This window comes from Palaemon carinicauda, chromosome 11 (genome assembly GCF_036898095.1).
Source record: "Palaemon carinicauda isolate YSFRI2023 chromosome 11, ASM3689809v2, whole genome shotgun sequence".
In the NCBI taxonomy this organism is placed as follows: Eukaryota; Metazoa; Arthropoda; class Malacostraca; order Decapoda; family Palaemonidae; genus Palaemon; species Palaemon carinicauda.
The window spans coordinates 103088327-103114565 of record NC_090735.1 but is presented as its reverse complement, the minus strand read 5'-3'; the positions used below and the strand labels follow the sequence as shown (position 1 = coordinate 103114565).

At 41.8% G+C, this 26239-nt stretch overlaps 1 protein-coding gene across 2 annotated transcripts in view; it reads left to right on the top strand.

Moving 5' to 3' along the window:
- Positions 1–26239, top strand: part of LOC137649742 (beta-1,3-galactosyltransferase 1-like) — a 133956-nt gene that overhangs the window by 74583 nt on the left and 33134 nt on the right. The window contains exons 3-4 of one of the 2 annotated variants that reach the window (XM_068382691.1): positions 2734–2916; positions 4511–4800. In XM_068382691.1, the coding sequence (XP_068238792.1) occupies positions 2734–2916; positions 4511–4800 (473 nt within the window). Of the gene's footprint in view, positions 1–2733; positions 2917–4510; positions 5615–26239 lie in introns of those variants that run through there. The other variant, XM_068382690.1, reaches the window with a different exon arrangement.

Here is a 26239-nt window from a genome sequence, read left to right as displayed (position 1 = left end):
CACACACATGTCCCAATTGAAAAACCAACCTTAATTGTTATAACACCAGACCGGTGAGTAGATTCACTTATGATTTGCTAACAGCTTGATTCAGACGTGAAGTCCATAGCTCCTAAGCCATGGCAATCAGCATTAGAACCATCAACAAAATCAAAAGACACCGTTGTACCATCTTGTATCTTAGCCATAATGGTACAAAGACAATAAGGTAATCAATGTCTGGATTCCGGTAGGTCGAACACAAATAAAAGTTATGCCTGTCACAAACTTTTATTACCTGAATCTCAGGGCATCAAGATTTATAGCACGACTTACAAGAAGAAGGTACTCCCTCTTAATATAAATACCGCAATTCCCATTGCTCTTGAAATGGCATACCGTTTCAAAATTATTATTATTTTTTTTTTTTTTAAGCCAACAAGAGAGTGCTCAGACGAGTGCCCCATTTGAGAAACCAAAGTTTCTGAGCATAAAAGAATATCATAATGTCTGGACGCAACTGCAAGGTCTTGAATATCTGCATGCAGTACAGAAATGTTGTAATGCAGGAGACAACACTGGAAAAGTCTAAGACGTACTGGTACGGGTATTTCACTCATTATCTCCAGACAGGATAAGAATTAAAAGCAATAAAAAAGATTTATCATAGTTAAAAACTAACTTAGCAATAATGGAAACAAAAGCGATATGCACTGAAATATATAAAAATTTATTAATATAACCCACATACTAGAAATAAAAAGTCGTATAAAATTTGTCATCATGGCAGAGCCAACACGCCATGCAAGGCTAAGTACCCACCAGGATAGCCACCTTAACTTAAAGAAGGACAGTAAGGATGGTTTTAAAAATGAATCTTTGTGAGGAAGATAAAGAAACAAGATAAGGAAAAAACAACCTATTGATAAACCACCCGGATCCATTGCAACCTAAATGTTAGCTTTAAGAACGCAATTGGATTTACAGAAGCAGTATATTCTGTAATTCACCTCCCCACTGAGAAAATATATAGAGGAAAAGAATCTCAGAAATAATCAATAAGACTTGAGAGATGTATCTTTACGATATCATTAGAAGACTGCATCAATTTACTCTTGTTTGACGATAAAGTAATAAATGATAATCCATAAAGTTTACTGAAACGTTTGCTGGATACAAATGCTTAAAAAAGCAGGCCTCGTAAATTGATCTCAGCATAAGAGGCTTACAAAAGGACTGAAGAGGAAAAGGTTTAGTTTTTGTCTACAGTGAAAGTTTTGTCATCCTATCCATGTTGAAATTCATATAAACTCAGTAGTAGTTAAGTTGGAAAGTTTGAGGATAGGGGTGAAGTATAGGCTGTTTGAACTCGTTATTGGGTTCCTATGGAACGTTGATATCCTCAGTTAATCAAAATTATTAGGAAAACTCTTAACTTTGATCAAAGCTTATTATGTGAAGTACGGTGGGATGAAGACAAAACCAAAGTGATGTCAACACCAGAAAGGAGACCTTCCTCGGTTTGGTTTTCGTCTGACAGTCAAAATAAAAAGAAGCAGAGATGCTCTTCTTTTAGTGGGATATATAATATAGCAATTCACATCTTTATTGTATTTCCGCATTCAAACCAAGTTACTAAACAAATTAACTTTAATGATTTTATATTCATGAATGCTATTTAAATAATTATAGTTTCCTCTGGATTTTAAAAGCATAATAAGGCAAGATAAGTAAAGAGGACCACGGCTCATTCAGAGAACGGGTTGTGGTAGCCTTTTGGAAACGCCCTTCCTGGCAAACTGTTGGCCAGGGGTTCAAGATCCGGTTAGGCTCGATAGTTTCTTGTAGTGTCTGCAACCTCACTACCTCAGTGAACTAGGGATGGGGGGTTTTAAGGAGCCCTTAGGTATAACTGATGAGTCATCATTAGGCATTGCCTGGCTCTCTTTTGTCCTAGGAACCTTGGAGAGGAACCTTGAGCGCTGATTATATGTATAATTGGTCTGCCTCTATGGCATTGTTAAATAGCCCAGAGGTTCTCAAGATGTTAACATGGGGAAATGATAACATGTTGCGTGAAGGAGATTTAGAAGCTGGGTAAAAACAAAATCCGCAGACACAAGGAGATAATTGGCTTTATTTCAATGTTCCATACTCCTTCAGGTTGTGCTGGCAAAAGGCAGCGAGTTGTCAAATCTTTTATAATTTACTAGTCAGGTTTTCTTTGAAATTATATATATTTTGTTCATGCTTCTTGCCACCCTTCAATCTTCTAAGGGATTTTTTTTTCTTTTTTTTTTACATTTTCTTCAATATTTCTGGAACATCGGCGATGCAACCTTTACTTGAATTCCTGTAATATTTTTTTTTTCCAAAGATTCCGCAATAAGAGAGTACCTTTTCAAAAAAGTTTCAACCTATTCTTTAAGCTGACTGTCTATAAATAGCTCTAATCCATCTTTTTAAACGTCTTACAAATACAATGTACGTACAACATATAAAAAGAATCATGGTATCATATAATACTGCAGTTCTATCAAATGAAGAATATTTTAATTTTGTAAGAGAAAATTTTGCTTATCTCCTAGGTATATTAACTCATACTACTATAATAAAAAATACAGTAATGGAGAAACAAGACATATAACAATCTAGAAGGAACACTGCCAATTATATGTTTTCATTGACGCATTCCATTAGATATTGCATGATTTAGAATGAGATTAATAGCATTTCTTATAAATTATTCTTCAGATATCTACACAAAGTGCAACAATCAGGGGGAAAATTGGGTGATACATTTGTCTGTAAGAAAAGAGGACCAGTGTCTCCCTGCCGCCAAAAATGTCCGCATGCCAAATGGAGAGTATCTTGGGATGAATATCCTAAAGCGAAGTATCCTCAGTATTGTATGGGTCCTGGATACGTCATTCCGAGGTAAGACGCCTTTTCTCAGCAATGAAATATCCATAACAGTAAGGTGAATGATAATTTACACTCCTATTCTCAGCAAGGAAATATCCATAATAGTAAGGTAAATGGTAATTTACACAATTTCCGCTATGGTAATTGTTTACAACACCGCGCTCTCCATTTACTCCAAAATAATGCAATCCTGCAGTTCTCATCTTCTTGAACAGTAATTAGGTGGTTATTTCAATTCTGGGAAAGCAATAATTAGCAAGATATGTTGAGGAAGGGGAAAGGGGTTATAAAAAGAAAATAGCTCGGTTTCCTCACCAATTGACTTAGAACTGACATGTCAACATAGTCAACCAAACAGAATTCGTGATGCCAGCGTATATAAACAGAAGTTCGTGATGCCAGCGTACATTTGATATACTGTATATTCAAAATATACTTAATAAAAAATTGGGTGATTACTCAAAAGTGTCACTATTTGTAAATTGCATATTTTATGGACACTTTTGAGTAATTAATTCATTTCTAATTAAGTATATTTTGAATATACAGTATATCAAATGTATGCTGGCATCATGAACTTCTGTATATGTACGCTGGCATCACGAATTCTGTTTGGTTGACTATGTTGGCATGTCAGCTCCAAGTCGTTTGGGGAGGAAACCGAGCTATTTTCTTTTTATAACCCCTTGCCCCTTCCTCAACATATCTTGCTAATTATTGATTTCCCAGAATTTAAATAACCACCTAATTACTTTGCAAGAAGATGAGAACTGCAGGATTGCATTATTTTGGAGTAAATGGAGAGCGTGGTGTTGTAAACAATTACCTCGGCTTTTTCTCTTCATGCCCGAATTATTACATGGGAATCGTTGAACCTTTATCGAAAAATTATTAGTGACTCCAATGGTCTGGATAAGTAGCCTACTAATTGAGCAGTACTGTACTTTCTAGAAGTCTGTTCCAGCAAAAAGAAATAAAAAAAGAGGATTACCATCAACCATCAAATAATCAAATTGAAATCTCCCTGCTGTCACTATGAATTAAAGCAGTGACTGTGCATTAAGTGCACCCATGATCACTTTTTTAATTAGTGTTTTACTACTTTTGGTAAACTCGTCATCATCATCATATCCTCCTACGCCTATTGATGCAATACAAAGAGGTCAGGCGGAAAAAACTGTCACCTTCCCTCCTCTTTCTCACTGTGACGTCGTGCCGGCCACAACTGGAGATTCACTGGAGGGTCGCTTCCTTGCTCATTAAGGCATTATCGTTATATCCCCTTCAGTAATTCTTGATCTTGACTACAGTATTACAAGAAGTAATTCTGATTTTATACAGTAGCCATTTTCCAAATATAGCGTAGTTTAGTTCTATAAATTTATACATTAAATGTTAAGCCTTGATTGTCTATAAGTGACCGATTATTAATAATTGTGTCGAAAATATATACAGTATAAAATTATAAAACATCCTTCTATTATGTTGACTTTTATATGATCAAAACAGCAAGGAGAAAAGTGTTAAGAATCATCAATGTTGTTTTAATTGGTATTGATTTTTTATCACATTATAAAATCCTTGCTTTTTCTTGTTTTCACGAAAGGAGCATAATCAAGCCTATATATGAAGCAGCTAACAAGACCCATCCATTTCGCATGGAAGATGTCTATTACACTGGAATTCTACCAGACGAAGCGAAAATAGCCAGAAAAAAACACAGCATAGGGGGCCGTTTTCCCTGGCGACCTCGGGTATGGCAAGACTCTTTTGTATTTGGCGACCTAATGATACTGGAACTGGACAAGAGATTAGGCAGAGGAGCCTCATCCCTGGTGTGGAGTAATATCCTTAAAAATAGAGGTCTCATAAAAGAGGTAGATGGTCAAATTCAAGGTCAGTTTGAAGATGTGAATTTTAAACGTCCAGAAAATTTTTCATAAACTTGGGTAGTCTAGTACCTCACCTTGCCTTTGAATAAATTGAATATGCTTGTACCATCTTAACCTTCACTAAAATAATTATGCTGGTACCAACCTAACCTTTCACTAACTTCAGTAAACTTTCACAGTACCAACCTAACCTTTCACTAACTTGAGTCTTCTTGTACAAACATAACCTTTAATTAGCTTTAGTATATATGTACTAACCTAATATTTAACTAATTCGAGTACCAACCTAACATTTCACCAACGTAAGTAAGCTTGTACCAATTAACCTTTCACTAGCATAAGTGTGTTTTTACCAACCTAACCTGTTCACTGAGTATACTTGTACCAAACTAACCTTTTACTAACTTAAGTAAGCTTTTACCAGTTAACCTTTCACTAACATAAGTATGCTTGTATCAACCTAACCTATCACTAAATTAAGTAAGCTTGTACCAACATAACCTGTTTACTAAATTTGAGTAAGCTAGTACCAACCTAACCTGTTCACTAAATTGAGTAGGCTTGTACCAACCTAATATGTTCACTAACTGAGTATACATGCACCAACCTAACCTTTTACTGAAACGAGTATACTTGTACGAACCTAAACTGTTTACTAACTTGAGCATACTTATACCAACCTAACCTGTTCACTAACCAAGTTCTCCGCTTAGACCTATAACATAAAGGTCAAATGCATTCCATACTAATATATTTACCCAGTTTAGTCCATCAATGGATACTGTAATGAAACAAATACTGTTGACAATGTCACCATAATAAAGGAATATTGTAGGAGTTTGTTGATTATTTTTGGTAAAAACATAAGTAGATTAGGACATTTATTGAAATGGTAGATATCTTCATCATAAATCTATAGATTTGGTTCAGTTTGAGAGAAAAATCTGAGAATCTGAGACATTGAAAAAATCTGTAGAAATCAGATTAATCTGTAGATGTGGGAAAATGTAATTTATATTAAGAAACATTTTTAACCACACTAGAAAGACCAATAAACGACTTGCTAGAAAGAATTTCGTCTTTTTGAAATTTGTACAGACATCTCGTTTTCTGTGATCTGGCTTATTAAAGAAGACATTACCTTTATGAACTTTTACAAAGTATTTATTTGAAATTCTTTATTAATCACAAAACCATTTCTCGCTGGTATATCGCCATACATGTTTGAATTCATAACATCTGTGGAGAAATTATTATTTTTAAATTGAGTGGGAGCTTACTGTTCTGGGAAGGTCTCCTCCTTACACCATATAAGCAAAGATCAGCAGGGGAAGAAAAGGAGCACTAACACTCAAGGCACAAACACCATGGTAAGGACTTTGATGATGTAGTTCACATACCTTCACTCTAAATGGAAAAATTGTAATCTGTCCAGAGGCCTGAAAATTCCACACATGAAATAAAATTAATTTGATGGCCTACTTTCGCTTTATCAATTCCAAAGGTATCTCACTCTCAGGCTCTGTTTCGGCTCCGTCCCAGGGACCCCTGTGAGATGCTGGACAGGAATTTTACGCTATTGATGGAGACAATGGTAATGGATGGGAGCAGTGATGAATTGTAGTAGAGTTAAATGGGGATCTTCACCTTCAAAGCACTGAGTTAATGAAGCGTACACGTGTCTATACCACCTTACCTATACCTACAGTAGGTTACTCTCCTCAACATCTTGGGTGCAACTAACCCACACTAAATTATTGATTTGTTTAATGCAAAATCTTCAAATAAAGGAGTTAAAGATACCAGTGTCTGCAATCTATTCAAATTTCTTTATTACCGTAAAAAGGAAAACCAGAGTGACTCAGCAATGACTTCAAAAGGCAAAATTAGTAAATGAAATGTTAAAACTACAATTTACAACACAAATGAACAATAAAAATAATTGACTGAATGAACACGTGGGATTGACCCTCAAACAGAATAAATAAAATCAAAATTTTAAGGCAAATAATCTTGCCCTAGCCTAGGCAGTAGGATACTGTAAGGTCCAAACAAGTAGTCAGTGACCTGAGACAATTACCAACAAATAAAGCACAATCACATTAAATTCCATGCACGCAGCCCGAAAAATATAATGCCAAAACATTACTTAGAGCAAAATGGAAACTTATCTAAAGGGAGAATGGCCATTACTTAAACTGACAAGATACTTGATCCTGGCCGTGTGTGTCCAGAGAATGACGGTCTTGAGTTTCACCTCACTAAGCCTACTGCAGTGGTTTAGTAGAGTCAATGGCCCTTTCCAACTTGCCCCTAGCCTTGATCAGAGGTTCCTACGGGAATTGCTGCTTTTTCCTCATTGTCTGTGACCTCTCAAGGCTTCTACTTGTCCTTTGCTCCTCATGGAATCTGGATCCATTGATGTACAGGGGACAGGCTAGTGGGGACGAGTGGGACCACGAAGTTGACTCACGGTGGGCAATTGACCCACCTTACAGTAACGCGGCCTAGAACTTTGCGAGGGCGGGTTCAGATGCCAACGTCCGGCTTCCTTCTTCCAACAATAGAGCAGCGAGATGTGTAGGTTAGTGGTCTTGAGAGGCCATCTCAAATTTAGGACAAGCTTGAAAGACTTGTGACTTGTGAATTTTATGCAGTTCTATTTAGAATACAAGGACTAATCTTGCGACTCCCAGGGAACATAGATAACACTAACCCTAAACATCTGGCATACAAAATAAAAAATAAAACTGAAAGGTCATTAGCAAATTTGGCTTACGTGGGTGGACAAATAGACCTCGTAGACTAGCAGACTTGAGTTGTAGTAGAGGGAGAATTTAAAGTACATATATACTTAAGGTGTAAAATAATGATGCAAAAATATCTATCTCGAGACACTCACTTGAGGAAGAATCATCACTCACATTTCCTGTGCCATGATGTCACGAACGTTAACAATGTCTACATAAAAATAAATTGTGAAGATTAAGAGTGAAAAAAATTCTTCACAACATCAAACCAGTCGTTTACTATACGAATAAAATCAGAGGTAGTTTTGTCAGTTATTGGATTCCAACATACTTCTGCTTCCCAAATAACTTGAAGCACTTACAGAAGCTGACGATAATAATTGCATATTATACTTGACACGCTGTCTGTGCTGTCCATTAATAGATAGATGGAGCTCATTCATAATACAGGCCAGCCCATATTCTGTAATAGATTTTGCCAACCTTTCACTGAAGCTTGTGTCAGAATTGAAATAATTGCCTAAACAAAATCCTGAATAAATTAAATTATTTCTGACCAATTTTGTCAAATTTGGGGGGAGGGTTCGTCAAAAACGTATACCTCTCTGTTAGTTAGCACTTAGGTTTTTCAATGAAATTGACAAGAGGACCAATGCCAAATTCTTTCCACATGCCAAGATTGGGATAACTAACAGCCTCAACATGCATTATGATTTGTAATAGTAACTGCTTTGATTTGCCTCGTCAAAGTTAAAACAAATTTGTTTCCACTTCCTTACAAGACCTTGTAATATAGAAAAAACAAAGACTGCAGTGCAGCTTATACAATACATCCATTGCCTTATCATACTATTACACATTTCACCCAAACTTAATACCGCTCTTTTTTATTTATTGTAAAAGTTTCAATTTTACCACGTAATAATGTAAAAAAACTTGTCAAAATCTCAGGCTCACAGAAGAATATACTCACTCTTTCTTTCAATGCAGTTTAACAAGGCAGTGCAAATCCGTTCTTGAGTCTCAAGATACTTATATTTGGAACTTTGGCTACTTAAGCACCATCCACACGGTCGAGCTTTGCTCGACAAACTTTATTTCAGGTGACATCAGATTAGAAGCAGCGAGCATAGTTCGGTATAGATTTTTTCGTATGATTGCCAAAGTAACGAGAGCTGTGCTCGTACGTGGTTAATGACTAGGTAGATGTCATTGCCTTATGTACGAAGTTACGTTCCTCACCAATGCCAATGATATACCATTTTTAAATCCTCTACTTTCAAGTTAAAACATGTTAGTTTTATTGGTACCATGAGGAAACTTTAAACTTCATAGTTGTATAAACAACACCCTCTCAGCCATTGGAATGTAAGGGCCGATGCTTGTCAAGATCGTGAAACATTTTTTTTTCTTACGTGTTCCGACTTTATGTTGGCGCAATCTACAATGAATGACGAGTTGTAGCAATTAAAAGAAAATAACTCTTGGTACTAGTATTAATGTTATTAAATACAAGGTGAAGCAAGAAATAGCTCTTTCCCGCAGATAACATAGACGTTTGACAGGCGCGAAATGCGGCAAATTAGCAAGTCGAGGAAATCTCTTTTTTTATGCCTTCATAGATCTCTCTGCAAGTTTCAAGTACAATTTTACACAAACTGTGCTTGGAAATCCTTGTTGTAATGTGTATTGAAGTTCTGTATAATTGTATCCTTTTTGGTGATTGTAGGCTCCAGCTTCAAGATAACATTGTAAAACGTATTTGGATCCATTCTCATATAATTTATGAAATCTAGCTCCAATTCACTTTATAAATCCTGTAGTATTTATAACAAACACACATTTCCAAATTTTGTCTCCTTTGTAAACACTAGGCAAAAAATTTGCATCTTCCTTTTTTCGAGCACCTAAGCCTACAACAATAACATTATAAAAGAGAATTTTCTTTTTTGCTTACAGATGTTTGTTTTGTTATTACTAGTACAACAATATCTTTTGCTACTGCCACCAAGCTCTTGCTGCTCAACTGTCATCATTTGAACGCAAGCTTAAAAACCTGTGTTCGATGAGAAACAAACTTCGCTGAACACTGATCGGTCGTGTAGACGGAGCCTTAGAGTTAAAGCTGATGCGATATCTTCGCTGCCCCATTTGCTTACCCCTTACTTTGTTGTTATTACTTATATTTGAGTTTTACTAAATAATGGCTACAGAATATTTTCTGTTATCTTAATCACAACTTTTCTAATTAGAATTTTAAGGATTATGGATTAAGGATTTTGTTAACTCTAGCGACCCCTCTCAGGGTATGAGAGTATATTACAAAATATACAAAATTATAATTTGACTAACAATAATAGTGCAAGATGGGAGTAAAAAGAAGCAAAACTACTTCCATTCACATATCTATACAATATTGTGTATATATCCGTATACCCATATATGCATAAGTCCATATGGACTAAATAAAACTAATTTGTTCCGTAACTGGAATACAAATCACGCTATTTAATAGGGTATTACTTTTGGCGTAACTGAAATGACGAGCCATTAATTTTTAATGAGGGTTTACTACCCACACCGCTAGTTAGCGGGGGTAGGGGAGGGTAGCTTGCTAACCCCCCCCCCCCCCTCCCCCCTCTCACACACCTGTGCTTGAGCACACTTTGCTCTCGACTCGGACGGTGGTCGGACCTGTCCGTACTCATCCTCGCTGTCATTTGGCCGCTATTTAATTGCTTTTGTCTTTTCTTTTTCTAGTTCTGTATATGTGAAGTTGGCCTCTGCGATCATGCGCACCTGCCTTGGGTTTCCCGACCGCCCCTGTGGAACATTCATGTTAGCGGTCGAGACTGATCCTCACGCCCTTTGTCCTTCTTGTAGGGGCCAACGGTGTGATAGCAACAACAGGTGTAGTAAGTGTAGGGAGTGGTCCACCTTCCAGAGGGAGAGGTTTTCGCGACGACGGAAGAGGAAGTCCAAACGGGATATTTCTCCTTCAAAGGTTGCTTCAAAAGGAGAAAAACCCAAGGCCTCTTCTTCTGTAGCCCAAACCTCCTCCAAAGCTCCCACTCAGTCGGTCTCTTTCGAGAGACCGTCGAGTGGTAGCGTAGACCGATGTATTGTTTACCAACCTCAGGACTCGAGAGATGACGTTGCTTCCCCTAGCGAAGCAGCTCCACCTCTCCCTCTCGGAGGAGGATATGTCATTAACCTCCCTTTTCCAGGTTTGATCCTCCTTGGGGCTTACGGGTTCGTCCTCTAAGGAGGTTTTGCTTAACTACATCCGATTGGGTGCTGCTGTCAAGCAGTCGTCGTCACCGTCAGAGGTTGATCCTCTGTCTCTTGTCGACGTTGTGGTGTCAGAGGTATCCAGTGCGGTGTCACCCATCACCTCTGACTCTCCAAACTCTACGGTAGCTGACGGCTTAGTTTCTCCCGTTCCTGTTCAACCTACAAGGGAGAAACTAAGTCCATCGTCAGTCTCTTCTGCTAGTGTTTCTCCCCTCGGGGGAGTTTACTTACAGAGACTCCTCTTTGGAGGACTGCAGAAGGTCAGCTTGCTACTCTAACGGCCACCAGAGAGCGCATTCGTCAGAAGGCTCGCCTCCCTCTTCGCCTTAGAGGTCTTCCTTCACCTGCGGTGAGGAGGCGCCTCTTTGGTTCAACATCTTCGATGCAGTCCACCGCAGAGGAGCCTCGAGACCAATCATCCATCACTGCTCCTGCACTGGTCCTGGACCTTTCTGCAGATCGTTCGCGATCTCCTTCGGTGGAAGGTCATCCTTTTAAAGGACACGTCGACCTTCCATCTGACAGACCTGCCGACCTGCCGTCACCATTTCTACATGGGCCTAACAAGGCTCCACCAAAGCACGCTATTGCGCGCCAGCCACATACGTGCTACACGCCATCGAGACCTGACGAACGCTCCTTAGTAGCTCGTCAGGCCCCATCACTGAACCCTAACACAGGGCATCAAGGGCTTATGCGCCAACACGCGCATACGCTACAACAGGAGCATAGCTCAACCACGCGCTATGCTTGCCCCCATCCGCATATGCGCCCACGTTCTCCTGCGCGCCCTGCGCTTATGCGCCAACATTCTCCTAAGCGCCCGCCCCCAGCTGCACGCCAACACTCACCTGCGCGCAAACCACCGGCGCGCCATCAACCTCCTGCACAATAGCGCTCTCCTATGTGCCAGCGCCCTCCTGCACGCCAGCGCTCTCCGGCGCGCCAGCGCTCTCCTGCGCGCCAGCGCTCTCCCGCGCGCCAGCGCTCTCCCGCGCGCCATCAGCCTCCTGCCCGTGCTTATACGCGCCCAACATCCAACTCCTCTGCGCGCCAAGATACACATCCTCATTTGCGCCAGGAAAAACCTGCCCGCCAACGATCTACTGAAAGTAGTACCTCTGAGAAGTCAAGAATGCTGGCTTCGCCCACGCGCCAATCAGTACCATCGCGCCAGCGCTCACCTGCGTGCCAGCCTTCGCCCTCGCACATCCACAAGGATACGCGCTCGCGACCTGTGCACGCTCGCCCTTCCTCTCCAAAGGATGTGCGCCAACATTCTCTCGCGCTCCCGCGCGCCTCACATTATACAACTGCGTGCCCACGCGCTAGGGATCTTTCTCCTGCGCACGCGCGCCCTACAGCTGGTATAGATGCGCGCAAACTCTCTCCCGCGCGCCCGCGCACTCAATGTGGTAATCCTGCGAGCCTGCGCACACAAATACAATCCCGCACGCGCCCGCGCACCAACAGTCTCCCGCACGCGAGCCCCGATATTCTCCTTCGTGCGAGCGCCATTGTTCTCCCTCGTGCGAGCGTCGATATCCTCCCACACGTGAGACTACTGAACTACGCACGGCAGGGTCGCCATCGCCTCATTCCCCTCCCCGCAAGTGCATACCACCGCGCATTATGGGAGAAGGGAAACATCTAGAGGGGTCCAAGACTCCAAAGCTACCACAGGTGAACCCACCAATGATGGGTACTCCTCCCAGGGATCCTTCAATCCCTGTCCCTTCAAGGGGTATGTCTGACAGCGCGTCTGTCAGCCAACAACCCTGGTTTGGTACACTGATCAGAGGCGTAACGCAGGCTCTCAAGCCTGTCTTCTCTGAATTGGGACACAGAACCATGGATTCTTCTACCCCTTTGAAGAGAAAAAGAGGAGTTCCAGACGTGGTCACTTCCCCAAGGGCGAAACTGACTCCACGCAGACCTTCAAGGCAGGTTCCTTCTTTTCCTCAGACTGCCTCTCCTTCCCTTTCGGACGAAGATTGCCCGTCCCCAAGGGAGTCACGTGAAGAGAGACTTTCCCCCATCGCACCAATGGGGGAACCTCTCCTCGCGCCGAGGGGTCTACTCAGTCAGAGATTGAAAGGAACATGCCACCCTCGTCAATGTTGGAGTCCTACATCCTTCCCAGGAAGGAATCTAAGGACTCCAAAACATTGCTGAAGTCCTCTACTAGAACTAGGATGGAGCCAGCTAGCCACTCAGGGAATGTCTGTGACTCTCCCTAAGAAGAGCCTTCAGGGATAGAAGGAGACTTTGCTGTAAGTCCTACAGCAGGAGGAGACCAGCAAGAATCAGAACATGCGTTTTGGCAAGTTCTGACTAATGAGGGCTCTCAACGGGTTTTCCGACCAAGAGATCCCTCCTCGAGAGGGCAATGACACGGTCTTGGACCATGTCTTTGGTACTCAGAAACCCTTCAAGACCAGTGCAGCACTGCCCTGGTCTCAAGAGGTTAAGAGTACCAGGGACAAGATCTCACAGCAGCTCTCCGAGATGTCCTCCTCGAACCGTTCCAGTGCCACCAACAAGTTCCTCCCACCTCCTCGGATACAGCAGAGGAGGTACTTCAAGGAGGAGCCTTGTTTAGCTCTTCCTCTTCACCACTTGCTGGAAGAGCTAACCAGGGGAGTCCCTCTTGAGAGACTCTCCAACCGGCAGGTCTCGTTCTCGGCAGCCGAGTTCCTCAACCAGGAGAAAGTTGCGAAGTTTGCTATGCAAGCCACTTTGTGGCTTGATATCTGGTTGGGGACCTTAGGTATCCTGATACTTTCTGAGGACTTCTCCAAAGAACGTACCAGGAAAGCTATGGAAACCTTCCTTCTCTCAGGTACTTGCACGATCGAGTTTCTGGCCCATCAAGTCTCGAACTTGTGGGCAAATACCATCTTGAAACACCAGGATACAGTAGCTGAGAGATTCCATCAGAAGGTCCCTAGCACCGAGATCAATAGGCTCAGACATTCCTCCCTTGAGGGATCCGTCTTGTTCGAGCCTAAGGATGTGGAACATGCCGCTGAGAGGTGGAGGAAGTCTCATCAAGACTCCCTCCTTCATAGGGCTTTAACATCCAAGCCCTATAAGCCTCCAGCACAACAGCAGTCCCGTCAAGTCAAGACCACTAATACGACAACAGCAGCGAAGACCTTGGTGTCTAAGCCCTTTCCTGTCAAAGAAAGGAAAGACAAAAAGTCCTCCAGGGGAGGCAAGAATCCTAGTGGGAGCAGCCGAGGCTGCAAACACTAGGATAGGCAGTCCCCCTGCATATCCACCAGTGGGGGGATGCCTACAAAGTTGCTCAAACAGGTGGAAGCAACTCGGGGCCGATTCCTGGACAATCTCCCCTGACGACGAATCTATTGAGCTCCCTTGCCATGGGATCACAAGGGGGCAAGCCCTTCGGGCGGAAGTCCAGATCCTATTGAAGAAGGACGCTCTCCAAGAGGTCCTCGACGGATCTCCAGGCTTCTTCAGTCGACTCTTTCTTGTAAAGAAGGCGTCTGGAGGCTGGAGACCAGTCATCGACCTCTCAGCTCTGAACAAGTTTGTCAAACAAACTCAATTCAGCATGGAGATGGGGTACACGGTGAGACTAGCAGTAAGACCGCAAGACTTCATGTGCACACTGGACCCAAAGGATGCGTACTTCCAAATCCCAGTTCATCCGTCTTCAAGGAAGTACTTAAAATTCAGCCTAGACAACAGAAAGTACCAGTTCAAGGTGCTGTGCTTCAGTCTCTCCATAGCACCACAAGTCTTCACCAGAGTGTTCAACCTAGTATCATCTTGGGCACACAGGATTGGCATCCGTCTCCTCCGTTATCTGGACGACTGGTTAATCTTAGCAGACTCGGTGTCAACCCTCCTTCAACACCAAGACAAACTTCTGGTACTTTGCCAAGATCTGGGGATCATGGTAAATCTCGAGAAGTCTTCACTGCTTCCCACTCAAAGACTGGTATACCTAGGCATGATTATAGACACCACTCTCCACAAAGCCTTCCCATCAGACGACAGGATAGCAAGGCTGAGGAAGGTCGCAAGACCTTTTCTCAGACGAGAAGAACTTCCAGCCCAATCGTGGTTACGTCTCCTTGGTCACCTTTCATCGCTGGCCCGTCTAGCTCCCAATGGTTGCCTCAGGATGAGATCCCTCCAGTGCCGACTCAAGTCCCGGTGGAATCAAGCATACGACTCCCCAGACATCCAGATCCCCATGGGACCTGCGGAACTGATGGATTTCCAGTGGCGGGTGGCAGATGAGAACCTACGAAAAGGTGTGGATCTTCTCGACCTCTCCCTGGATTTGATGCTGTTTTTGGAAGCTTCAAAAAAAAAAAAAGGGGGGGGGGGGGGCACGTGCTGTACCACACGACCTCAGGACTCTGGTCAGACTCAGAAAAGTACCTCCACATAAATCTCCTAGAGATGGAGGCCGTCTTTCTGGCCCGTCAACAGTTCCAACAGTACCTGGCAAGTCACTCTGTGGTGGTGATGAGCGACAACACCACAGTAGTGGCCTACATCAATAAACAAGAGGGTACTTTTTCGCAGCAACTATCCCATCTAGCAGTAGAGCACAAAAGGAATGTGCTCGCTGACAACCTGAGCAGAGCATCTCGGATAGTGAGTACCGTGTGGTCTTTGGATCATCTAGTAGCCAACAAAGTCCTGACTTTGTGGGGTTTTCCGACTGTGGACCTCTTCGCAACGGTCCTGAACTTCAGGCTCCCGCTGTACTGTTCCTCAGTCCCAGACCCCAAGGCTCTCTGCCAAGATGCTTTCCAACAACGGTGGGACAACATCGACGCATACGCCTTTCCCCCGTTCTATCTGATGAGGAGGGTACTCAACAAGACCAGAACATCGGTCAATCTTTCAATGACTCTCCTAGCTCCGCTATGGCATCACACAGAATGGTTCCAGGACCTTCTGCAACTCCTAACGGAGCCACCAAGAGAACTCCCTCCACGACACAATCTACTCAAACAACCACATGCCAACATCTTCCACAAAGCCGTAGGTTCACTACGGCTTCACGCCTGGAGACTATCCAGCGTCTCCTCTCTGAGAGAGGATTTTCGCAACAAGTTGCGATCAGGATGTCTGGACACCTGCGAAAGTCTTCAGCAGCAGTCTACCAGGCAAAGTGGAAAGTCTTCTGTGGTTGGTGTCATGGAAGGGCTATCTCTCCACTCGATGCCATTATTCCAACAATAGCAGAGTTCCTCGTGTATTTGCTTGAAGAAATGCGCCTTTCAGTCTCGGCATTGAAAGGCTATCGCTCTGCCTTAAGTCTCACCTTCAGGCTGAAAGGAATGGACATTCCTCATCGCTAGAACTTTCTCTACTCATACATAGTTATGAACTTACCTGCCCTCAGTCGGAAGTGAGACCTCCCCCAGGGAACGTGGTTCGAGTTCTCAGGTCTCTTAAGAGACCTCCCTATGAACCATTACGCCAGGCATCAGATCGCCACCTAACCTGGAAGACAGTATTCCTGCTAGCTTTGGCCTCGGCCAAGCGAGTCAGCGAACTTCATGGTCTCTCGTATGACATTACCCATTCAAGGGGATGGGGGGAGGTAACGTTCAGTTTCGTCCCTGAGTTTATTGCTAAGACTTACAATCCAGGAGTAGCGGATCCTCGATTCGACTCCTTCCGGATTTCTAGTCTCCGTACTGTAACAGATGACCCAGACCATCTCTTATTATGCCCAGTAAGGAGCTTGAGGCTGTACCTCAAAAGAACAGCCGCAGCCTGTCCTCGTGTGTCAGCACTATTCGTCAGCACAGGATTCACTGTAATTACATCGCCGCAATTTCATCGCAGTAATTAGATCGTGGTAATTACATCGCATGGTAATTACATCTCATGCATTTTCACCTCATTAAAAATACATCATAACATATCACATCGTCTGTAAATTCATCGTCTTGAATTTCTTATGTTCATGATTGTCTTTATATTAACCACGAAAATTTTTGTTTTAAAAAGGAAAAATAAATATTTAGTATTAATAGGGTTATAAATAAGCTTTTAATTTTTTGTTCGGCTTCGAGAACTATTAGCTGTTTGACGCCAGTCTTATTTTAGATGGACGATAATTGCCCAGTAGATTCCCTCGTTAACTTTTTAAAGCAAATAGATGTATTTTACAAATTATAGTTGCTTTTATGGTTTTATGATAGTATATTTTCAATACGAGTTTTATGATAGATTTTAGAACATTATATACATATATATATATATATATATATATATATATATATATATATATATATATATATATATATATATATATATATATATATGTGTATATATATATATATATATATATATATATATATATATATATATATATATATATATATATGTGTGTATATATATATATATATATATATATATATATATATATATATATATATATATATATATATATATATATATATATTTTTTAATTCAGATTTGTATCATAGTTTTTAATTAATTTATTTATTTTTAACAAACTTTGATATATATTTAATTTAGGTTTAAGCGCTGAATGGCCCTTGCTGCCCAGTGCTTAGCTTTTGAGCCTGAATTTCATAAATTCCTTCATTCATTTTAAAGAAAGAAAAAGAATGCAACATCCATTAAAATTTTTATTCTATTTATTTATATATTAATACATAAAATGCAAAGTAGCACTTATTAAATAAAAGTAATTCAAGCACAAAAGTCATTCTAAAAACAAAGCAAAATAAAATAAACACACCATTTTAAAAACAAAAAATCTGACAAACGGTCTTCTTTGTATGATTGTGTTCTCCGAGTCGTTTTATAATGGATTCGTTATTTGTATGCACTCTTGCATGGCACTTTTTTGTATAAAATTGATCACATTTCCAAATAGTTTTTTCGCCATTTGTTTTCTCTTTCATAAATAGATGACTATTGTCAATTAACTTTTTCTTATTCCTTGTGCCTACAACATACTCCAGAGGCATCTTGAAGGGTTTAGTCCGAGTAATCAAATGAAGACAAGCTGCTAAAATAAACGGAAAATTTCTCTGATTAATTTCTGTTTCAGGAAAAGTCAACAAGCTGCCTGTTTGCCAATAGTTAGATAGTCAGATCCCATCAACAACTATTACAATATTAAATTAGACATTTATGTTTTATTGTTCATCTATTTTTGGCTTTGAGCAGTTTACTTACCTGACTAGGAAATTACAGACGATGTGATATATTGCGATGTATTTATAATGCGGTGAAAATGCATGAGATGTAATTACCATGCAATGTAATTACCACGATGAAATTACGACGATGTAATTACCGGACACCCAGCACAGGAAGAACTAAGAGGAGGGTCACCAAGAACACCATCTCTGCATGGATTCGCAGGGTCATTGACCTGGCACTGAATCCAGACCCTCCTCCGTCACGTCGCCCCAGAGCACATGATGTCAGGGGCATAGCTACGTCGCTGGCCGTCAAAAGAAATTTTTCAGTGATGCAGGTTCTTCAAGCTGGGGTGTGGAAACGTCAAACAACGTTCACATCCCACTACCTGCAAGACGTGACCCACAGGAGACTCGATACGTTCTCTATCGGTCCTGTTGTGGCTGCACAACAGCTGGTTTAAAACCTCAAGCTCCTTATTAGACAAGTAACAGAAGGTTGAGGGCATTGTTACCCGGTTTTCGTCTGCATGAATGAAAAGGTTTGACTGGCCCTTATTCTTTTCTTCATCATCCCCTCTCTTGGGGAAAGCAGCATCCTGGGTTCTCTGCATAGCTGACCTCAAACCACTGCAGGTAAACCATGCTCCCTTGTGTTCCTAGTATTAAGAGTAATACTGTTACGTCCCTATACCCTGACAAGGTGGTATTGGGAAAGTCCTAGTCTACAAGTTTCCATCTAAAGAACTTCAGAACAACTTTCTAAGATGAGTCACACTTCTTCATACCTTTACACACAGCTTGCGTAGGCCGCAGACCTTGCGTAGCAAGGTTCTAGCGAGGTGCAGGGACTCCATATTTCTTGGGTGCTTACACACTCAAATAAGGAATCCCCAGGCAAAGCCAAAAGCCAGACTGGCTGGGACGTCCACCCATCCTAATGGGTGAGTCTCCCCTATTAAATAGCGTGGTTTGTATTCCAGTTATGGAACAAATGACAAATTCATAGATAATTTGTATTTTACCTAACTATACAAACCTTAGCTATTTAACCAAACCTGCCCACCAGCCCTATCCCCCTTGAAGTCCTACCTCCAAGCAAAGTGAGCTCAATCAGAGGTGTGTGAGAGGGTGGGGTGGGGGGTGGGGGTGGGGGGGGGGTTGCAAACTACCCTTCCCTACCCCCCACCCCCTAACTAGCAGTGTGGGTGTAAACCCTCATTAAAAATTAATGGCTTGTCATTTCAGCTACGTCGAAAGTAATACCCTATTAAATAGCTAAGGTTTGTATAGTTAGGAAACATAAAAATTATCTACGAATTTGTCATATTATTTAACTAAAACTGTTCCATTATTATTTTTACAAATTTTGCTAGATTGCTCAATTCTCTCTTATTTTCTACTTTGAACAACTAACTAGACTTTACAATATTTGGTCTAGTGTAATATAATTTTATATACAATTCTCTGAGGCTACTAAAATAAGGACACACCAGAGTATAGTGGTACTCCTTAGCCTGTTCCTGGGTATTACACATTGGACATGTTTTTGGCCCTTGGGAAGTCGAGTGTCACTTATCAGCAACAGAAAGCCTATGGTTACCACATCTAAATCTACTGAGATACTTCCAATCATTATAATCCATTTCGGTTAAATATTTGCCTAAACCTAATTCAGCCTTAAGTACTTTATAGTTAGAGAATAACCCATTTTCATTAAATTCGCATAATAAATTCTGCTTATCTATATCACAAATTCTGAGATCAACACATTTCATGACCCAATTACTATTAAATTTACATGGGCTGTTCCAGATATTAGATAGACCACACTTGTCTGGAATACTTTTAATTTTTACAATCCTTCTCGACTTGAATTCATTGCTATCTTGCAATTTTCTCAACAGTAAAAACATGGTGTAGGATAACTTACGCTGTTTATCTTGACTGATCCTTATGCAAAATTTTACAATTCTCCTTTCAATTTTGCTTGTTAAACCAAATTGACCAAGTTCTCCATAAACCATACAATTTGCTTACTGCTTCTTTATTTGAAGTATACCTTTTAGGTGCTTTCTATGAAAAATCTCAACCTAGTCTAGCTTTTGGAACACCCAAATTTCGCTTTCATATAAAAGAACTGGGGTGACCAAATGGTCAAAGAGTTCATATTGTATTTCCAATGGTAAAGACTGATTTTGGGATTGATCCATGTCGTCTTGATGGAAGTTCCTCATTGGCAGCTTCTACTTGGGATATTCCTGCGAGTGATATACCAGAGAAATTTTACCTTAGAGGTATCAACAGAGCTCTGACCTCTGAACCGAATATCTCGAAGGATATCGTGTATAAATCAGGGAAGTGTTAATAATAAGCCATGGCTATCCTTCCCTGAATAGAGTAACCTTGTCTCGAAGGATAAGGGTAGAGGGAAGGACAAAGGCAAGTGAGCCATTATAACTCCTGATCTCATTGTGCTGCAACTGACACGTTTCCTGTTGAACCATTCTAGGAACAGCGCCATCTTTGCCGTTCGCTTGGAGAGTTTCTGATAGTCTTCTTAGCTTTTTGAGTGTTTTTTGATCATGGATGCTTCAACTTCTTCCTCATCGACTAAGTTGAGTATCCTTCCTTTTGTGTGTTGGAGAATTTGGCGTCTCCACCCGGTTTCTTTTATTATGTTGTATGCTTTTTTTTCCAAAGCCAGCAGGCTTTCGGCACCATTTATCATGTTGTCAAACAGTAAGAAATTATTATTAGTTATTTAGTAATTTACTTTACGAATATGCTATTTTATTATTCTAAAGTGTCGTATGTATATAGTATCCCCCAATCCTTCCTTGGTGTTTCTTTTGTGTTTTTATCAGCATTGGCTAAGGCTAGCCTACCCTAGCCGGCAGCCATAGCCTAACTGCTAATTGTTCACTAGTGCACCAGTCCCTTCTTTCACCAAACCTTACGGGTTGGGTGAGGCAGTCTATCCTCCTCCTTGAAGGCCCTTGTGGGAGTTGGGTAGTGTTCTCGGTTACCCTAGGGTGACTGCTTTCCACTTTCTACTTAGACTACTGTATATGTTTGGTGAGGTGGCACAGGTCTCGGGATCCTGTTCCCTATGTCTATTTATATTTACCCATTAGAACACCTTACCCCAGTTCTGATGCCGACTAGTAGACCTTGTATCGCCTTAACCATCATTAGGCTTCTCCCTTAGCCTGGTTGCGAGGACTTGACCTCTGTGCCCTATCATGGCAACCCCTCTTGGACACTATTGTTGTTCCATGTTGCTGTTGAGCCTTCCTGCCATGCCTCCTCATCATTTTCTGAGTCTCCCATCACCACCCTCCTTTCCCTTTCCTTGTACCTCTTGGCTTAGGTAGATGAGATTTTCTCCTCCCCGGTTTAAATCACTCTGCCCCATAGAGCCCACCCTTTGGTGTTTCTCTGCCCCTTCCCCTTCCTAGTAAGGCCATAACCTGACTGTACCAGAACAATGTTCCTCTTGTCTAGTCATCTCACCCTAGCTTTTGAGCTTTCCCTCACCCGCTAGGAGGCTAGGCTTGCCTACACAGTTCTCTCATGGCCTAACCCTATCTAGGCCAGAACTATGTTCCTCTTGTCTAGTCATTTCACCCTAGCTTTTGAGATTTCCCTCTCCCGCTAGGAGGCTAGGCTTACCTACATAGTTCTGCCATGGCCTAACCCTATCTAGGCACAGAGTTGGTACCCTTTGGGTCACTCCTCTGCGGCCTTAGCAGTACTTGTCCTATGTCTGCAGCTTCTCTTCCTGTGCTATATCCCTCTGACTCCCTTGCCTGGTTAGCCTATCTAGGTAGAGGTACCGCCTTCTGTCTCTGCTTCCTGTCTTGTCAGCTTGAGATATCCCTCTAGCTATGGAGTCTTGACTCCCTTGCTGGGTTAGTCTATCTAGACGGAGGTGCCACCTCCTGTCTCTGCTTCCAGTCTTGTCAGCTTGAGTTCTTCTAGCACTGGCTGTGAGTTGGCTAAGGGGCTTACCACTTATGTTGTCTCAGCTGCAGCCTCAGACTAGTCATCTGCTCTTTCCTTTCCCACATCTAAGGAACATTGTCCTCTGGAGTTGGTCGATTGGATCCTGCCTGGTTGTCAGGACTTCCTTTGAATTTTTAATTCTTAGCGTCCAGGCCGTCTTCTATGGCTCTCATTATCTTATGGGCTGCATCCCCACTTTGTGTAAGTTAATGATAATGATCAGGTTCTGGCTGGTTCTCTTATTATCTGCCTTTCACTCCTGTACTTTCCCTGAGTGTGGACCCTTCCCGTGGGATTGTCCACTCTCCCCCAGTTGACTTTACAATGCGTCTGCTGTCTTGTGTCGACATACCTGGGGTATTGACAGGTCATTCTTTTCTGGCTACTAGAAATAGTTGCCGCCTCCCAGCCACTGCTGCCTCGGGGGGAGCTGTTTCTGGTCTAAGCACTAGGATGAATGAACTTGCCGTCTTAAGCTGTTCTTATAGTCCTACTTTAGGAGGTTCTGGTGTTTCTTTGATGTGATCCTTTCCTCCACATTTCTACCACACCATCATTATGTTTTGCTTTGCAAATCATTCCAGATTTCTGAGCTGTTTGGCATGTGTTCTATTACATTCTAGATTTAGCCATTCCTTAGGTGTAGGCTTATGTAGGATAGGATTTATAGAAATTTTTTTTCCTAATTTTATGAAGATATATTTTGTGGATGTGGTACTCATCTAAATTTCTTATCTTCACAGGTTGCTGATGACATGGAGTGTTCTACAGTCACCTGCACCAGGCGGGTCAAGTTACCCTGTGGCCACAAGACCTGCTGGAAACATGGAAGTTGCCATGTTTCCAAAGGATCCACTGCAATCTGGGACCCTACTGACTGCCAGGTTTGCATGGATCTCCTTCAAACCTCTTCTATGCCACTGAGGTCTCCTTGGACATCTGAAATCGAAGTCGGAAGACGCTCTGACACTGGCAAGAGGCTTCCAGAATAGCTTTCAACGAGGTGCCCCTTATCTTTCTTCTCTGGAACTGAAGGGCCTCCTCTTTCCCAACGCTGAGGTGTCCTCCATGTTTGGTCACAACTTACCGACAGTCCAACTCTCGCCGGTACCAGCAGATGATGAAGTCCAAGACACTTTGCAAGTCATGAGCCTCAACACGGATGACATTTCTACTACTTCTGTTTCATCAGAGAAGGAGAGGATCCTGCTCACCACGGAAGCCTCAAAAGAGTCATCGGATGTACATCAGGTGAGTGCAGCTCCCAATGCCTCTTTACTTTCTACTCAAGTCCCGGCTTCCAGCTCCACTCCAGTTCCGATATTAAACAAACCTTTGCTACCCAGTAATTTAGAACTAATGGCATCCATGAAAGCTTTCATGGAAAACTTAACAGCCAAGTATGAACGTTCTCAAGCAGATCTAACAGCGAGGATAGAAGCTTTACAAAAGGCACCTGCTTCTAAGGCTTCCCAAGCTTCAAGCCTACCAGAATGCACAGTTAAGAACCCTTGGCGCTATGCTGAGAACATGGCCTTAACCGAAGGGTTCCTTCTTATTGGGGATGGTTTGGGTTCAAAACCAGTTTCAGACTTGAAATTCTTTCCATCAATCAATAGCTACCCTTACTGTTACGTAAGGCTTAACTCAGAAGTGCCCGTTAGGGATGATACAATCCCTAAGGATACGATCATTCTGGATAATAGCCAGGCTCAATCCCTTTTGGTTAGGGAATTGAAGATGGCTGAATTCACTGATGCCCATCTTTCTGCCTTTGTCAGGAAACAGGGCACTTTTGTGGCCCCCAAAGATACTGTCTTCCCCTTTGCCTCTTAAAGCTTAATGAAAATAGTATTGAAAACAGTAAGGGAGAACAGACCCTTTCCAGTGCTAGAGGAATGTAAACCTGTCTCTCTAGCCCTTCCTTACGATTCAAACGATTAGGAGGACGTCTAACCTACATTCACTGTTGGAAAACTAGATAAAGACGTTGGAGGCAAACAGTTTAATGAGAAACTGATTCCCGAATCCCCATTGAACGGAGAACTGGAAGCTAAAGAGAGACTTTCTGCCTCTTTATCCTTCCAATCGTATCTAGAGATGCTTATTGGAAACTATTCCAAATCTGATCTCTTCCCTGTCTTGGCTAAAACTCACCTAATCATGTTTCATAGGCATCTCCATGCTTTCGTCCTAGCCAGAAGAGCACGTAGAGAACATGTCTAGCGGCTACAATCAGACATGAACTCAGAAAATTGATCGACTCCAACATCTGGGGGAAGGATCTCTTCCCTGAGAAGCTGGTTAAAGAAGTCATGGACAAAGTGGATTAGGGGAATAAGAGCCTTATTGACAAGTGGGGTATTTCCTCTAAACGAAAATTTACCCCCAATGAAGGACCTCAACCCCAGGGCAAGAAGCCCAGAATTCACTTCAAAGGAAGGAAATCCTCTCCTGTCGCGACAACCTCAGTTGCCGCCATTCCTCAGATTGTGTACACGGTCCCTCAGCAGTATGTTTCACAGTCTCCAGCTTTCAATCCGGTGTATGAGAGAGCTACCACCACGTTTCACCCTGCCAAAGCTCATAGGAAGGGCTCAGGTAACAGGGTAAGGTCTAGAAGAAGCGGTCGAACTAGAGGCCAAGGAAGTAGAGACAAGACGTCTAAAGTTGCAGGTCCTTCGCAACAACAATGAGGAGCTTCCATTAGGGGGACCATGAATTGGCCTTGGGAGGAGCATTAGGTTTCAGTCTAGCACAAGCTTTCGGGATGTTATTGAATAGCTCGCTATTGAGTTCGATATTAAAAGCATACGTGATCGGTCTAGTTAGTACCGACTTACATGAGGCAATAGTTGTAGAAGCTAGACCTTGATCGTGTAGTAAAATGAAGAAAGAAATACAGAAGTCCATGAAAATAGAAGAGGGCTGATGACTTTTGAAAAACGAAACCCCTTTTTTCTAGGAAGAAAAATGTTGTTGTTTCGTGGTGTTATACTTGTCACAGCGCTGGCAAGCGCGACCGGGGAACAAGCAAAAATGCTGCCAGTGCTGTTATATACGATTACGTAAACCAGAAATACCGGGTTTTCAGAAAAGTGCTTTCCGGACATAGTATAAGCTTGAAATTCTAGGATTTAGTTCTATTCAATTTAACTAGACGATCCTAAAAGTTTCAAGTCCCTATCTTATAAGGTTCGTGAAATATGACGTCAGAAATATGCAAAAAAATAGCAAAAATGACGTCAACTTTCAGGTGTTCGATATAGAGTCATGGATAGACGCTTTTTAGCAAAGTTTCAACTCTATAATCTTAGCTTCTGAATGAGCTAGATAGCTGTTCGACCTCAGGTTTTGTAGATTATGTTTTAAATTGTGTATTAGGCTATGTGGGAATGTTTTGCGGTAATCACGAAGGCTGTAGTCACGTACTTAAGTTTCAAAAGGCATCAAACTGACATCTTTAAGCGAGCTTTCAACGTTTATTTCTCAGCTTCTGAATAATAAGTTATAGACATGTTTGACCTCACATTTTGAAGATATGACTATAAACTAGTTAATCAATACGCTTGCGTAAAAAAAGAGTGATATTTTACCCAAAAACCGATAAATCGGTTGGAACTTTTGACCGGGGAAACGTCTGTCTATATCCGAACATAACTTGACAACAAAACGTTTACCCGATTGAGCGGTTTAAAGAATTGATATAAAAATTCTAACCGGGTGTCGCCGGTCGCTTGCTTTTGACATTACCCATAGTCATAAAACAAAAAGATTCTGGGTAACGTACCTACAACTATAACGTTAAATAATAAAATAGCATACACGCCAACCTTTGATCACAGCGCTGGCAAGCGCGACCGGGGAACAAGCAAAAATGCTGCCAGTGCTGTGATCAAAGGTTGGCGTGTATGCTATTTTATTATTTAACGTTACAGTTGTAGGTACGTTACCCAGAATTTTTTTGTTTTATGACTATGGGTAATGTCAAAAGCAAGCGACCGGCGACACCCGGATAAAATTTTTATATCAATTCTTTAAACCGCTCAATCGGGTAAACGTTTTGTTGTCAAGTTATGTTCGGATATAGACAGACGTTTCCCCGGTCAAAAGTTCCAACCGATTTATCGGTTTTTGGGTAAAATATTCTTCTATGAGTTCATTATTAGAGTGATTAATAGTTCTGGGATCGAAGAGACTGTTCTCCAATATA